Below are 14,429 nucleotides of genomic sequence, written 5' to 3'. Positions count from 1 at the left end.
GGTGGACACTGACTTAACTTATAATACAATGTTAAAGGTGTGGATAGAGTTGATTATGATTCTTTACGTTAAATGACTTTTTCAAATAACGAGCCAACCATTGGTCGAAAAAGGGTTAGACAAGGGGTCTCCATCACTTTGTCAAAGGTGGTGGTGGTGGGGCTTCCCTGGTGGCGCAGTGGTTCACAGTCCGCCTGCCGATGCAGGGGACACGGGTTTGTGCCCCGGTCCGGGAAGATCCCACGTGCCCCGGAGCGACTGGGCCCGTGAGCCATGGCCGCTGAGCCTGCGCATCCGGAGCCTGTGCTCCGCGACGGCAAAGGCCACAACGGTGAGAGGCCTGCATACCGCAAAAAAAAAAAAAAAAATGGTGGAGGGGGATCTGTCATCCTATTAGCCATCCTCAGCCCTCCTCATCCGGAAAAACGACTTTACCTTTGGAACCTTGAAAGGAAGCCACCCCTGGGAAGATGTTCAGACAGAAGGGGACAAGGGGGTCTTGCAGGGAGCTGTACTGAGGGTGGCTGCCACCCTGCCGCCTCCTTCAGAGCCCCAAGAGCCTCACCTGCATAAGTGGTGCCGTCGATGTCCACAGACATGTTGATGCTCCCAATGCTGCTCGTGGTCAGGTTCACTGCTGCAGCCGAGGCCTCTGCTCTGTCCTCTGCTGGGGACAAGGGAGACAGCAGGCCCAGTCAAGCCCTCCGGCATTTCTGTCGTTCCCTTCAAGGCTCTCCCACCCTCCCAGAGTTAGAAAGCACCTGGATAACCTTCTGCCGAGTGTAAGGTGTGGCAGGAGAACCAGGCTGGTGAACGTCCTACGGCTTGCTTTCTCCACTGAACCACTTCACCTTCCCAACTCCCTCTGCTCTCAGAGAAGAGGCATCACATAGGCAAGGAGGCTGACCTCAGCTCGCAGCTGCGCACTGATGCTTTCAACACGATTCAGCAAACCCTGAGCACCCACTACCCACCGGGTGGGGCGTCAGAGGTCACTAAGACCCAGCCCCTTCCTCTGAGGATTTGGCTTGCTTCCTCCTCCCCTTAACCAGGCTGGGAGGTCCTCAAGGAGAGGGTCTACCTGCCCAGCACCTGGCACTCCCTCTCAATCTGAGCCCTCCGTGGTTTGTGGAAGGCTGCAGGCGCTGGCATACAGGGCCTCTGCCTGGCTCACCCGAGACTCTGCCCTTTCATGATGTTGAGAGCCAAGAATTCTTCCAGATGAGCTGCCTCATCTATTAGCCTGTGGCTTGTGCAGGGCCGGGGGCACCTGGCCTGAGTGGGTCAAGAGGGCAGAGCCCTGCTGTCCGGGCTGTCACCTCCAGTTCCCTTCGGCTCCTCGCCAGGGGGGAGTGGGACGGGGAGGGGCTGCCTGGGAACATGCACAGCTCTCTTCACACCTGATTTCTTCCCAACACGAGCCCGCTCATGTTTGCTCTGAGATAGAGTCAAGAATGGCAAAGAAAATGTGTGTGAGGGGGAAAGGGGAAAAGGGGAACAAGGGATGTGGAGTGCGTGGCTGCGGGGGGGAGGGGTGTGGGGGAGGGGGCGGGGAGAAGGTGGGGCACCTGAAAAATGTGGAGGGGAAGGGAAAAGATGCCAGTTATGCTGCCAAACTTGTATTTCCTCCTCCCCTCTCTCCCGGGGGTCACTGGCAGCCTGGCCTGAGGCAGCTCTGGCCCCTCACTGAGCCTCCGGAAAGGAGGTGCTGTCTTTCTCCCAGATGGTGAGGCACTGGGGTGAAGGGCGAGCCCTTTAATTGAGACAGATCAAAAGGCAGGAGGGGACAGGGAAGACACGGCAGCTGTCCCTCAAGGCCTCCTGCTCCTCCTTGAACAACTGCTTCTCCTCTTTGCTAGAGAACAGGGCAACTGCAGGTCCCCTGCAAAATGACTTCAGCTTTGCTGAACTGAGACCTCCGTGGCCACCAAAGCCTCAGGTGGCCCTTTGGCCTCTAGATCCTTCTGGGGGCCAGGGGGGCAGAACCTGGAGGGGCTCCACCCCAGTCCCCGGGACGTAAACGGGCCCTCGAATGGAGCCGGGGTTTGGCGCCCGGGCCCGGCGCTCACCCCTGCCGTTGATCCTGATCTTCATGGGCAGCTGCCGTGCCATGCTGAAGAAGTTGCGCTGGAAGGCCTGCTGCACCAGGCGCTGCTCCTCCTCTGACAGCCTGGATGCCTTCTTCTCAGGCGGCTCCCCCGACTCCAGCCGCTCCCGCAGCTGCTCCAGCGTGGCCGTCCGGGTACCGGCCTGCTGGCTGGCCAAGGTCACGGGCACAGCCAGGCGATTTGGCACGGGCACGGTTGTCACTGGGACTCCATCACCTGACAACGGCACCAGAGCTGGACCCAACCCATAACCCACCCTCCCACCTGGGTCTTGGACCCAGGGAACTTGGCGCCCTTCCTCCCTGCCCTTCCTCCTCACAAGGGCCCTGCAGACCTTTCCTGAGAGTGGTTGCTGGGGATATCCGAGGGCCACTGGCATTGGTGCCACTGCCGGAGCCCAGCCCGAGGATGGGGAAGCGGATCTTGGGTGGGGAGAGGAGGGCAGGGGCCCCAGCGGCAGAGGCAGCAGCGGGCGAGTAGCCAAAGAGGGAGGAGCTGTAGCTGGGCCGGCGGCCCTCCCTCCGGTTGCCGTCAATGGCTGCCTGGAGCTCGGCCGGGGAGCTCAAGGCTTTCTTCTCGCACTCGTAGGCGTAGAGATACTTCATATACCTGGAGGGAAGGAAGGAAGGAAGCTTCCAGAGTCATCCAAAATATGGCACAAGGGCTGCCCAGTTTAAGTCGATGGGCCTCTGGAAGCGGGCTCTGTGGGGCAGGCTCTGTCCTCTAGGACAAAGGAGCACAACCTGCTCCTTTGTGATGGAAGAGGATGAGGACGAAGAAGATGGAAGAGGAACCTCCCGGACAGCGATGCCCCACCCCAGGCCCTCTAACTGCTACCCAATTCTAAACGCAGCTCAAAGTGGAGGCGCGGTTCACTACGGAGATAGATACTTTCGCTAACGTTTCACGTTTTTGTGGCGCCTTTCTAGTGTCCTGGGAGAAATGAGAAATGCCATGTTTTGCAATGTCTTTCTGGCTCCTTGATCTCCTAACCATTCTGAGTCAGGCTGGTCAGACAGGAGCAATTCTTCCCACTGTGTGTGGACCTAGAAGTGCTGTCCCTCTTTGTGTCAGATGCCCCAAGAAGCAATTCGCTACCCAAGAACCTTGGGAGAAGGACTGCTATGCTGGATATTGCTCTGTTCCCAACTTCTCCTGGAACAGTTTCGACAAGGCCTTAACATGTCACCTAACCTATACATGGCTGATCTTTCCGTATTTTTCACAGAACAACGTCCAGAGTTCCGAAAGAACAGATTCCCCTCTGGCCCTGATTCGCCAGTGCTCCTCCTGTTCTCACTGCTTCTATCACCCTTATAATTAACTCAAATGGGTAGAAAAACAGGTGGCCGATCCCAGTGGGATCCCAGTGCCTGCCTTCCTCTGGGTCCGCTGTTGCTGGGCAAGCTGTCAGGTAGGAAGGGCCAGGCTTACGGTAGGGGTGCTGTGTGGGAGATGACGTCCTGGAAAAGGCGTGGATTTCAGAGACAGAAGCCCAGGCGTGACTCTTCAGCCTGACCACTTACTAGCTGGTATGGCTCTGACCAAACGATCTAACCTCTGAGACTTAGTTCTTGCTGTCTGGGAAACAGGGGCAAAAACCTTCCTGACGGGGTTGCTGGTGAGGTGTGAATGAAACAGAACGGTGAGGCAGCAGCACACAGGAGATGCTTGGGAAGGGGCGCTCTCAGGATTACTTAGGTTAGGGAGGGATTCATCTCAGAAAGCTCCAGGCCCTTTCAGGAATTCCGCCCATCTTGTTCACTATACAGTGGAATTTCCTTCCTTCCTCTCCTCTAGGTTAAAGCATCCCCTTTCTCCAGCCTTAGCTTCCTTTCCCCAAGGCTCTGGCCACTCACTGGGTCCTCAGGGTGAAGGCGGCGCTGGTGATGGACGTGGGCAGGTTCAGGCCTTTGGTGATCTCCCTCCAGATCTTCTTGTTGATGATCTCCACCAGGCCCCCCTTCTCCGTCACCAGCTTATACAGCATATACAGGTCCAGGATCTGCTTGGCCATGATGGGGATTCGGTTGATGGGGGTCCCTGTGATTGTGCAAAGAGAGAAACAGAGGGTTGCGTCATTACCATGCAGAGAAAGAAGACATCTGTGGATGCCCACCCTTTTGCAGAGTTGGAAATATGTTCATAAATCTGCTTACAAGTATAATTTGACTCGAACTCTCAAAGCCTGGAAGCTATCAGACTAGCTGCCAGTTCTCCTTAGGAAGAACAGAAAGATAGGTCCAACTCACAGGCTGTGTGGCCTTGGGTAAAACACACAGCGTCTCTGGGTCTGTTTCCCACCTGTAAATAAGAGGGCCAGACTAAATGACTTCAAAGATTTTTTTTTTTTTTTTGCTAGCAGTATGATTCCAGATTCTTTCCTAATGACTTGGCAACTCAGTCCTCTGGAGCCTTCAGAAGCTGTTCAGCTGCCTCCTCAGGGAAGTCTTTCCCTGACTCCCAAGACAGGTGAGGTCCTGCCCCATTGTCCACCTGGAGAGCTTCCTTGGCTTCTCTTCTGCAGCTCTCAGTGCAGTTTATAACCGTGTTTTTATTTGCATACTGCCTGTTTTCTCTTCATCTCTTCTCCTGCTACAGGGCAGAGAAATGGTTTTTTCTCTCCTGTGTACCCACCATGTCAAAGGAGCTGCTGGGCACACAGGTCTCCAGGGGGATGAAAAGCCACTCAACAATTCACTCCAACCCCTCCCTGGCCTCTGAAAGAGGGAGGGTCAGAGCCGCTTCCGCCCACTGGCCCCGAAGGGAAGTGAGAGGAGCCAGGGACTTGATTAGGAAACCTGGCACCGAGCAGGAAGGCCCACTAATGAGCACCGGGGGACGGCAGGGAGGGCGGGGCCAGGCTCCTTTCTCGGGCGGCTGGGATGCTCGTCAGGAGGCGTGATGGATGACTGTCACTTGGCAGCCTCGGGATTAATGATCTGGAGGTCAGAGGGGAGAATTCCAGCAGGAAGGGTCACCGTCCAGGGCAGGGTATGAGACTTGTTGCCTTTTGATGGCAAGTCCTTTTACTGTACACCGGCTGTTCCTCCTGTGCCGCGGCCGCACCGCCCCCCCCCCCCAAGGCTTGTTGAGGTCTCACTGCCTGCCTGGTGGAGTTATGCCAGCTTGATTAGAGAAGGGCTGTTTGTTTCAGCTCCTCCTGCTTCTTCCCCCTGAAGGAATGGCATTTTCTTCTCAGCTCTAGAACACTGGCCTCACCAACTCTTTTATAGAGTAATTCAAGCCAGAGTGGAGTGAAGGGTGCCACGTTTATGAGGAGGAAGTAGCGTGAGCACGAACACGTGGCACTGCTATGGTGGGACTGGGCCTCTTTTCTCAGTGTGGGGAGGGAGCTAGAGGTCTTGAAGACCTTTGTATTGACCAGCTGGTCTTTGGAGGGTCAAGGACAAAGGGGCCATAAGTTAAGTTCAAAGATTCACCGGTAAAATATCAGAGGACTGCTGGCACGACAGCTCGCGCGCTGGTTAACTACCTCTCCCCGTGCTGCTCTGGACAGTAGACCTTATTCCTGTCACAAGCACAGGAGTCTCATGCCGCAGAACTGGTCTCCTGGCAGGACAGGGCTAAGGTCTCCCTTCTTTGCAGGCCTGTCTGCCCGAGCACGCTCATGGCCTTGGTGAGTTCATACCCTCAGGGCATCACCTGGAGAGTCTGGGAGGACCACTCCCGAGGCCCCCTCACACAAGTCCCCGAAGCTCTCAATTCCAGAAGCTTCCAGAACATCTTTACACATGTGACCTGTTCACTTCCAGGTCAGATGTCCACAGTGAGCTCACCTTCATCCCCTAGGTCAGCTCCCTTTTCCCATCACTTCCTCTTCTTCCAGCAGCACCATCATTCTTTGAGGTCTTGGGTAGGAACCTCCGAGGCAGCAATGGCTCCTCTCCCTCCTCTCTCACCCACCTTTAGGCTGTCGGGAGGCTCACCGATTACTGCTTTGAGGCCCCTCTCAAAGCCATCTTCCTCTCCAGCCCTCAGCCACCACCCTGGGCCAGGCCCTCACCGGCTCACCGTCAGATGCCCCTAGCAGCTTTGAATCCACATGCTCAACCTGCACGCTGCTGCCAGACCATCTAATGAAAACACCACTTTCACGCCATTACTCGCTTCCTAGTTTAAAAACCCACAATGACTCTTATTGCCGACCCAGTCCACCTCACATGTTCAATCGCATGACTCGGGTTCCCCAACACTCCTTAGAAGATTACGTACGATGTATTTTAAGCGTGTCCCAACAACTCACTCTCACTCCAATCAGTTGGGTCTTCTCACCCTCACCCCTAAAGCCAAGCTCCTCTCTCCTCTACTTTTTGTTTTTACTGTCCCTCCTCATCAAGCCTAAAATGACCCGTCTGCGCTCAAATCCTCTCTACACTGGCCTTCAACGTTCACTCCCTCCAGGAAGAAATTTCCAACTACCCCAGTTCACATGGATTTCTTTCCTCTCAGAATTTCTATTATAACCACTACAAGTTCAGCAAATAGTTCCACTTGTCTCACGTATGTTCGTCTGGTATCCCAGGAGGATTGTAAGCTCAATGAAGGCAGGGATTGTTTCTCCTTCATCATGTCTTGAATATTAGAATGTTTAATAAGCTAAACTACCATGCAGATTAAACCAACCAACCAACCAACCAACCTGCTTCTCAGAGTCAAAGCAACCAGCTCTGTGTTAACCCAACTGGGAATATTAAACGCATTTCCTTCCTTCCTGCTGTGGTGTGCCCACCAGGGTCTGTCACTAACTCGAAGCGTCTAATTGCTGACAGCCCTGAACAGAAGTCACCCTCTCCTCTCAGGTCCTGGCAGGTTCATTAGGGGGGTCACGACCCTTATTAAACAGACTGGGGAACCGAGGCCCAGAGTGGTTAAGCCCTTTGTGTCTGAGTCATACAATAAGAGGACTGGCGGCACAGGCATGGATGGAGAGCTGGGGATTCCGAGAAGGTAAAGAAACCATGACTTCATTCAGTGGGGCCAAAGAGAAGGGGAGACAGGTGTTAAAGAGGGCAAGCGGGCTGGGTTTGTGATGCCCACAGAACAGGCGTGGCTGAGTGAGTGACCGCCAAGCAGGGCATGCCCAGCCAGGGGAGTGCTGTCCTTCAGAACTGTCACCTTGGAGAGCCAGCTACCGCTCCGTTTGTGAAGAGCTTTCAGAGTTTACACTATTCTCATTTGATTCTCTCCAAGGGCGGTAAATCTTCAAATGTAAAGGGTGCGTTTTACTTTTAGAAATGGTCATTCATGGAAACAAGCCAGGAAAATAGGATGAAGTGACCAGGCTGTTTATACTGATTTTGTGTGAAGATGAGGTGTGGCCATAAACCATGACAGATTATCTAGTGTGGCTCAAACTGCCTCTGAAGGCAGCTCCCCAGAGAGGAATTATAGATTTGCCCAGAGTAGTCACTAGACTAAATGGCTAGTCATTTGAGATGGCTTCTTTCAAAGACAACAATGTCATAGATGTAGAAATTTCATTAAAAATTAGCCTTTTTTATAGTCACACACAGAGTGGCTGCATTAGGCTGGGAACTGCTCAGGGGCAAGGGAAACAGGTAGATACTGGACCTGAGAAGACAAGGAAGGAGCAAAGTGGCATTTCAAGTCCCCAGAGTGACCTCTTCCCAGCACCGCTGGAGAGAAAACACAGGCCAGGGCTGCTCTGTAACCCAGCCCCACTCTAGGCATGTGGGGGGTCATAACTTCTCTCATCAGGGCCCCTATGGCCTGGCCAGGCACCCCGGTTCCAGGATCAGTGGGTAAGGGGAATGGGCATTTTCTTCCTCATGGCTGGTCCTCCACGAAACTGCTAAAAGTAGCTCCCAGTGCAGGCGGGCCCCTCAGTACCCTCAGAAACAAAGCTGAAGCTATTCTGAGACCCAGCTCTAGATGACATCATGGTTTTCTCACATTATGCAGCCAATCCAGACACAAAACCTGCCTTGGCTTCCATTCTTTTGACAACTAAGAGAGAGGCAGGGCCCTCAGGCTGGTCTCTCTCTGCAGTCTACTCTGTGCTTAGTGGGCCTGGTAGCCACCTCCCTTGTCCCAAGGAGACTCAACTATGAAGAGAAGGGGAGAAGGCCTTTTAGCTGAGTTTCCCTACCTGAACAAGAAAGAAAACCAATACATCACGCTGGGGGTGGGGATGGGGGGGGGAATCGACAATATTCAGGCCTCAGTTTCCCTGTCAGTCTGAAGCAAGGAATTTGCTTCCAGATGACTTCCAGTTCTAAAGTCCTATGAGTCTATGAATAAAAACTTAAAAACAAAAATTGATAGTTTGGGGGGGTGGTGGTGGTGGTGGTGCGATGAATTGGGAGATTGGGATGGACATATATACACCAATATGTATAAAATGGACAACTAATAAGAACCTGCTGTATAAAAAATTTTAATTAAATTTAATTTTAAAAAATTGATAGTTGTGACTACTACCAAGGGAGGTAACTTGATTTTAGGAGCTTGCCTGAATTACAAAATAATGTTGCCAGGTGACCTTGAGATGGATGGTTTGGGATCTTCTCCAATGAAGGGCTCCTGTGTGGCTTAGGACCAGGTCTGTGAAGTTCAAGTCCATAAGCAATGGCTCTTTCTCTAGCCTTGTGGGGAAGTGGGGGAGTCTCTGGCCTATTCTCTGGGCTGGATTACATCTTCCTCTAAAGAGGCTCTTCACCTGAGAGGGGACAGGCCTCAGTCCACAATAAATGCAAATGCAACCTGCAGAGAACCAGGAAGGAGGCCAGCAGCCACTGCAGGGAGCTCTTGGTGGGTCACCAGTGTTGCCCCTGCAGGAGGCCGAATCTCCGCCCCCATCACACCTCCCAGAGGGGGCGGGAGCACCTGATGGGGAAGCCTGTGGACTGTCAGTCACTGCTATCAAAGCAGGAGCTAGGATTGAGGGTAATTAATCATGCTCCCTCTGACAGCAATCCAGGGCCTTATCTGTACCCCAAGAAATGCCGCTGGTCTCCAGTTCCCTCCTCAATAAAGGAGACTGACAGTTCCAACAAAGAGGCCCCTTATCAGATTTCAGCGGGGGAGCCTGAGGCAGCCCGAGGGAGATGTGGAAAAGGCTTTTATGAGGCCGGGACCCAGGGAAGCTGTGGGGGCTCCTGGGGCTTTAACCCTTGGAGGTGGGAATGCCGCTGGGCACTGGCGCTCGCAGGCCAAAGCCGTGATCGGGAGCTTTCAGAGAAGATGGAGCTGAACAAAAGCTGCTCCCTGGCACTTGGCTCGTCTTCGTCTGCCCAGCACTCAGACCGTGGAGACAGAGCTTAGTGGGGGTGAGGGCAGAGCGGGGAGACAGCCTCCTCTGGCACTAGAGACAAAGATGGGAGATGGCAGGAATGTTGGGGGGAGGGCCACTTCCTCCCCACCACAGAGAATGGGCACATTCCAGTCAAGACCAGAAGCAATCAGGGGGCAGGGACCCAAGACAGAGTCGCATGGCTGCCTTCCTGCCTAATGGTCAGGGGTGAGGGCCCAGGACCCAGGGCGTGGCCCTGCCAAGGACCCTCGCTGCTTTTTCCTGACTTTGAACAAGATCATTAATCATTTCCATAGCCTGTCAAGAGAGCTGGGCGGCTGACCAGGGAGCCTAGAAGAGTTAAGTCCCACGTTAAGCAGGGAATGTGCATAGGCAGACAGGCAGGCAGGCCTCCTGCTTATTCCTCTGCATATTAATTCCCGCCCTGCTCCAGTCCTGCTCCCCAGCAACAAGCAGAGGAATGACTGGTGATTTTTTTCCCCCTGACTTGTTCATGTAGAAAATACCTCCCACCGGGAAACTGGGCAGCAGGCTCTGGTGGTGTGCCATGCAGTGAGTAGATGACTGTTCCACAGGTCAGGGCAGAGGCAAGGATGCGCAAATATCCTAATACCAACACGCGTGCTTCAGCCCTCTACCTCCGATTTCCCACTGAGGGGGGTGTCTAACTGACAGAGCCTAGTGCACTAATCTTAAGTATACAGCCCACCAGATCTTTACTGCTGTGCATACCCCTGTATCCACTCCTCAGATCAAAATACAGAACGTTTCCAGCGCCCCAGAAAACTCTTCCATTACCATTCCCAATCAATATCCATCCCCTATCCCCCCCGACAGGAGATAACTATTATCCTGACATGTATCACTATAGGTGACTTCTTGAACTTTACATAAATGGAAGAATGCAGTATACAGTCTTCTGTGTCTGGCTTCTTTTGTTCCACGTTAGGCCTGTGAGAGTCATCCCAGTTGGGTACAGCAAGAATTCATTCTTCGTTATCGCTGTGCGGTATTCCACTACAGGACTATGCCAGCATTCAGTCATACATTCTACTACCAATGGAAATTTGAGTTCTTTCCACTCTTTGGCTATAATGAATGGTGTTGCTACGAAAATTCTCGCATGTGTCTTTCAGTGAACGTAAGCTCTCATTTCTACTGGGGATACACCTAGAAGGGAAATTGCTGGGTAATAGGGTTGGCATATGTTTAGCTTTAGTAAATATTACCAAACAGATTTCCAGTGGTTATGCCCATTTATATTCCCACCAGCAATGCATGGGAGTTCTGGAGGCACCGAACCTGAGAGGCTAATTTTAAACCCATTACCCTTCTTGATACTCTAGTGCAGACTAATTGCTTTAGGTGAAGTTCAACAGTATGTGCACTGTGGCCAATAATAAAATAAAATTATGGTTATGGCTGTGCTGTTTCCTTCCATAAAAACTACATTCAGAGAAGCAGGCTAAGGAGTTAGAAGGAGGTGGACCGTCGGGTCATCTCTGCTTCGCCTGCTGCTGGTCAACAGACCTGGCCCGAGTCTCCAGGAGAGGGGGTGGAAGGCTGGCCGGGGAGAGGTGCAACAACTCAGGGGTGTTCTGGCCTGAGCAGTGCATGGGTGTCTGAGCTTCCATTGCCAATCCATGCCCCTCCCTCTCAAGACCTAGTAGATTTTCCCACAGTGTAACTGGGTCAAACTCTCCCTTCAAACTTTCCCTACGCCAACCTTAGGACGATTTATTGAATATTGGCTCACCTTGGAAAAAAGGAGGCAAAACTATCAACCCCATTTTACGAAGTGCTAGAAGTACCAATAAATGACCTTGAAGGGGAAGAGGTTGAATTTAAAGACAAAAGTGAGCTATTCAAATTAATCACACCTTTCAAAAACCAGGGTCTCTTCTCATTATCATGGATAACTGGGTACTTATAAGGTATTTAAATGACTATTAAAAGTCGGGGGGGGGGAACCCCAGTACTTGAACAGCGGTTGTATCACCTGGGGAGAGAAAAGGATCTGGCCTAAGACAAAGATTTGCATTTTGGACTTTCATTTGTGGGTAAAGTTAGAATATGAAGCCCCGAAGCCTATTTTATCTGACAAAGACAAACATATTTTAGTCTATCAGGAAGAGTGGCCATGGCACAGACCATTTACAGCAAGATACAAAGAATATACAAGAAACTCCCTCCACCAAAAGGCAAAGCAATATATGTCACGAACATTTCCTTGCCTGAGATGGATAGATAAGCACACAACAGAAGGAAAAACACTCAAATTGCACTTCGAGGCAGACCAAGCCCTTTTCCCACAGTAAATTCTTTGTATATACACATCAAAAACAGATCCAACAATCCATTTGGGAAAACCAAGGTCAGTTTGCAGCCCTGAACAGAACTGGTGGGGGAGGGACGGCAGTTCTCCGGTGAGGTCTTGACAAAACTTGTCTTCCACATGACCAAGCAGGTCCTTAGCCTGGTGTGCCGAGCTGGGACGGGGGCTGGAGGGGAGATCCTTGCTTGTGGGCACTCCGGGTGTGCGCAAGATGCTACCGTTAGGGCTTCTGTCTCCCGTGCCCCCAACCCCAACCTGCCTTGACAGATGGCAGCTTCTGTGCCAGCCACTGTGAACTGTCACACCTGCCCTTCCCTGAGAGATAAGCCGCCTTACCCTGAGATGAAGACTCTTCTTGCATGAAGAGTTCTACCTCGTGTTAATCAGTTAGATGCTGTCAGACCCTACTGGAGACCGACCTGTGGAGGCGGGCCACTGTCTCTGGGGCTCAGAAGGCTGAAGGAGAGATGAGGCTTGTCCACTGCCCCAGTGGGAAGTGATGGAGCTGCTGGTGCCAGGGGCCAAGTTTCTCAAGGGCAGTGCAGGCGAGGAGAAAAAGTCCTGGCCTGGGGATTAGGAGACCAAGTGCTAAATTGGCTCTGTAGCCTCAGGTCTTCATGGCTAACGTGATAACCTTTGCTCTCTCCACCCCACAGAGCTGGGGCTGTGGGGAGCAGCAGATCAGATAGTGGGTTGAAAGGGTTCTGTAAAGTACATGGGGTAACAATAATAAAATTAACAGCAAAATCATCTCCCTCCTCTTTGATGAAACCACACTTCTGTTTCACTGCCTGGGGAACAAGAGAACAAGCTCTTCTTCCTTAGTGATGAAGGAAGAATGGAATTGTTTACAAGCCTTTGCTTATGAGACTTCCAAACTAGCACCGCCCCCTCTCCGTACCCCCTGGAAAATCTACCAGGGAATGATACTTCAGGAATCACCCACCGTGAGTTAAATTAGACAAAGAATTTTATTTACAAATGTTTGGCTTTGTTTTTTGGACAAAGAAAGGGGTGTGTGTGTGTGTGTGTGTGTGTGTGTGTGTGTGTGCACGGGCACGCAAAAACGTGCCCGTGCACATGGTAAAAGGTGAGGAAAAAGAGGCATGGGTGTTCTGAGATCTAACCCATCTTTCTACAGAAACATTTGTCGGGGAAGCACAATCAAAGGAAACTTGTTTAATTCAGTTTGTCTTCAGTCAGCCAAAGGAACACATGATTCACCAAGGAAAGGAGTGAAGCATTTGGTTCTGGGGGTCCCTGGTGTAGTTTTTACACAATTATTTTGACAGAAAATTGCTCAAGGGGCTTTTCTTCTATTTTGATTATCTAGGGTGGCTCATTATCTGTTTTGTAGCGCAACAGACACAATCAGGGACACATAACAAAGAACAGAGAACTTGGAAGAAACTTCCAGATTGATTCTAACTGAACCTGCGCATTTTATAGATAAGGAAACTGTGGCCCCCAGAAGAGGAAGGATTTGCTCAGGATCGTGGAAAAGGGTGGGATGTCAGCACTGGCTTCACACTCCTCAGTCCAGAGCTCTTTCCCCCTCCGCATGCCTCCCGACAGGCTGCAGCAGCCGTTCCTGAGGCAGGCAGGACACAGGGAGCCCGACTGGGCACTGCCTCGGCCTCTTCTCAGGCGCCTTCTGGGCCGGGTTGTTCTGCGGGTGGGGGAGGGGTCGCGAGGTGCAAGTCACCCGGTCTGGCCTAGAAACCAAGGTGCCTCGAGCTGAAAGGCCCATCTGCTGTAGTCAATTCACCCGAACATGTTAACAAGCCAGAGAGACCCAGCACAAAGCAGCGGTTACGGCTGGGCCCCTCTCCCACTGGACAGCCGTTTTATCACCTGCAGCTGCAGTCATTTGGGGCCGCCTGCTGTGTCCTGCCACCCTTGGAGCCCGGTCCACTTCCTCTGCAGTGGAGCCTTCCACGTCAAAGCTGCCCGGCCCACTCACAGCCCAGGTGGGCGTCACCGGGCCTTTCAAACTCAGGTTGCTTTCAGTGGTTCCTTTGAAATCTACTGCTTACCCTTCATATTAGCTCTGGAGGATGAGCTGCTGACCCACTGCCAGGGTCTGTGAGGCTTTTCCTTGCACCCAGCCAGCTAACAAGATTGGGCTCCTGAGTGCCCCAGACACTTCAATTTGGGAGTGACAAATAAGTCGCAAATGTCCGGGGGCCCTCGGTCTCCCCATTCTGCGAAGAGTAAAGACAGCAAGCTTCCCATGGTTAGAAGCGCAAACTGCCCCCAGTCCCCTTGAACTGCCCATTCTAATTTAGACCATCAACCGTGAGTTTTCCAGGGAGGAGAACACTGTGATTTTAAAGGGAACAACCTCCACAGTCTCCCTGCCTCAGCCTTCCCTCTTCAGCCCAACTATACACTGTTTGCCACAGCAAACCTCCTGAAAGCACAGCTCTGGCGATACTTCTCATATGTTAACTTCAATAACTCAGCTATGTCACAGACAGGAGTGCTAACTTCTTGGCCAAACACGGCTCTTCACAGTCTGGTGCCAGCTGATTCATCCAGGCCACAGACAAGGGTTCTTTCAGCCGTGCCTGGACCACGTACACCACGCGTGCCCCGCGTTTCTGCCTCCACTCTCCCTATGCTGGAGCTACAGCAGCTCTCAGGTCCCTACACTCCAGCCTAGGATAGGGCCCCAGCACCCATTCCT

General features: G+C 52.4%; 1 protein-coding gene across 2 annotated transcripts in view; it reads right to left on the bottom strand.

Moving 5' to 3' along the window:
- ARID3B (AT-rich interaction domain 3B) overlaps positions 1 to 14,429 on the bottom strand; it is a 51,339-nt gene that overhangs the window by 2,351 nt on the left and 34,559 nt on the right. Inside the window, exons 5-8 of one of the 2 annotated variants that reach the window (XM_065872282.1) lie at positions 3,968 to 4,151; positions 2,443 to 2,717; positions 2,070 to 2,324; positions 566 to 664 (exon numbers count right to left, since the gene is read on the bottom strand). In XM_065872282.1, the coding sequence (XP_065728354.1) occupies positions 566 to 664; positions 2,070 to 2,324; positions 2,443 to 2,717; positions 3,968 to 4,151 (813 nt within the window). Of the gene's footprint in view, positions 1 to 565; positions 668 to 2,069; positions 2,325 to 2,442; positions 2,718 to 3,967; positions 4,152 to 14,429 lie in introns of both variants that reach the window. The other variant, XM_065872281.1, reaches the window with a different exon arrangement.

This window comes from Phocoena phocoena, chromosome 2, assembly GCF_963924675.1.
Source record: "Phocoena phocoena chromosome 2, mPhoPho1.1, whole genome shotgun sequence".
Lineage (NCBI taxonomy): Eukaryota > Metazoa > Chordata > Mammalia > Artiodactyla > Phocoenidae > Phocoena > Phocoena phocoena.
This window is presented reverse-complemented; position numbering and strand designations above follow the sequence as displayed.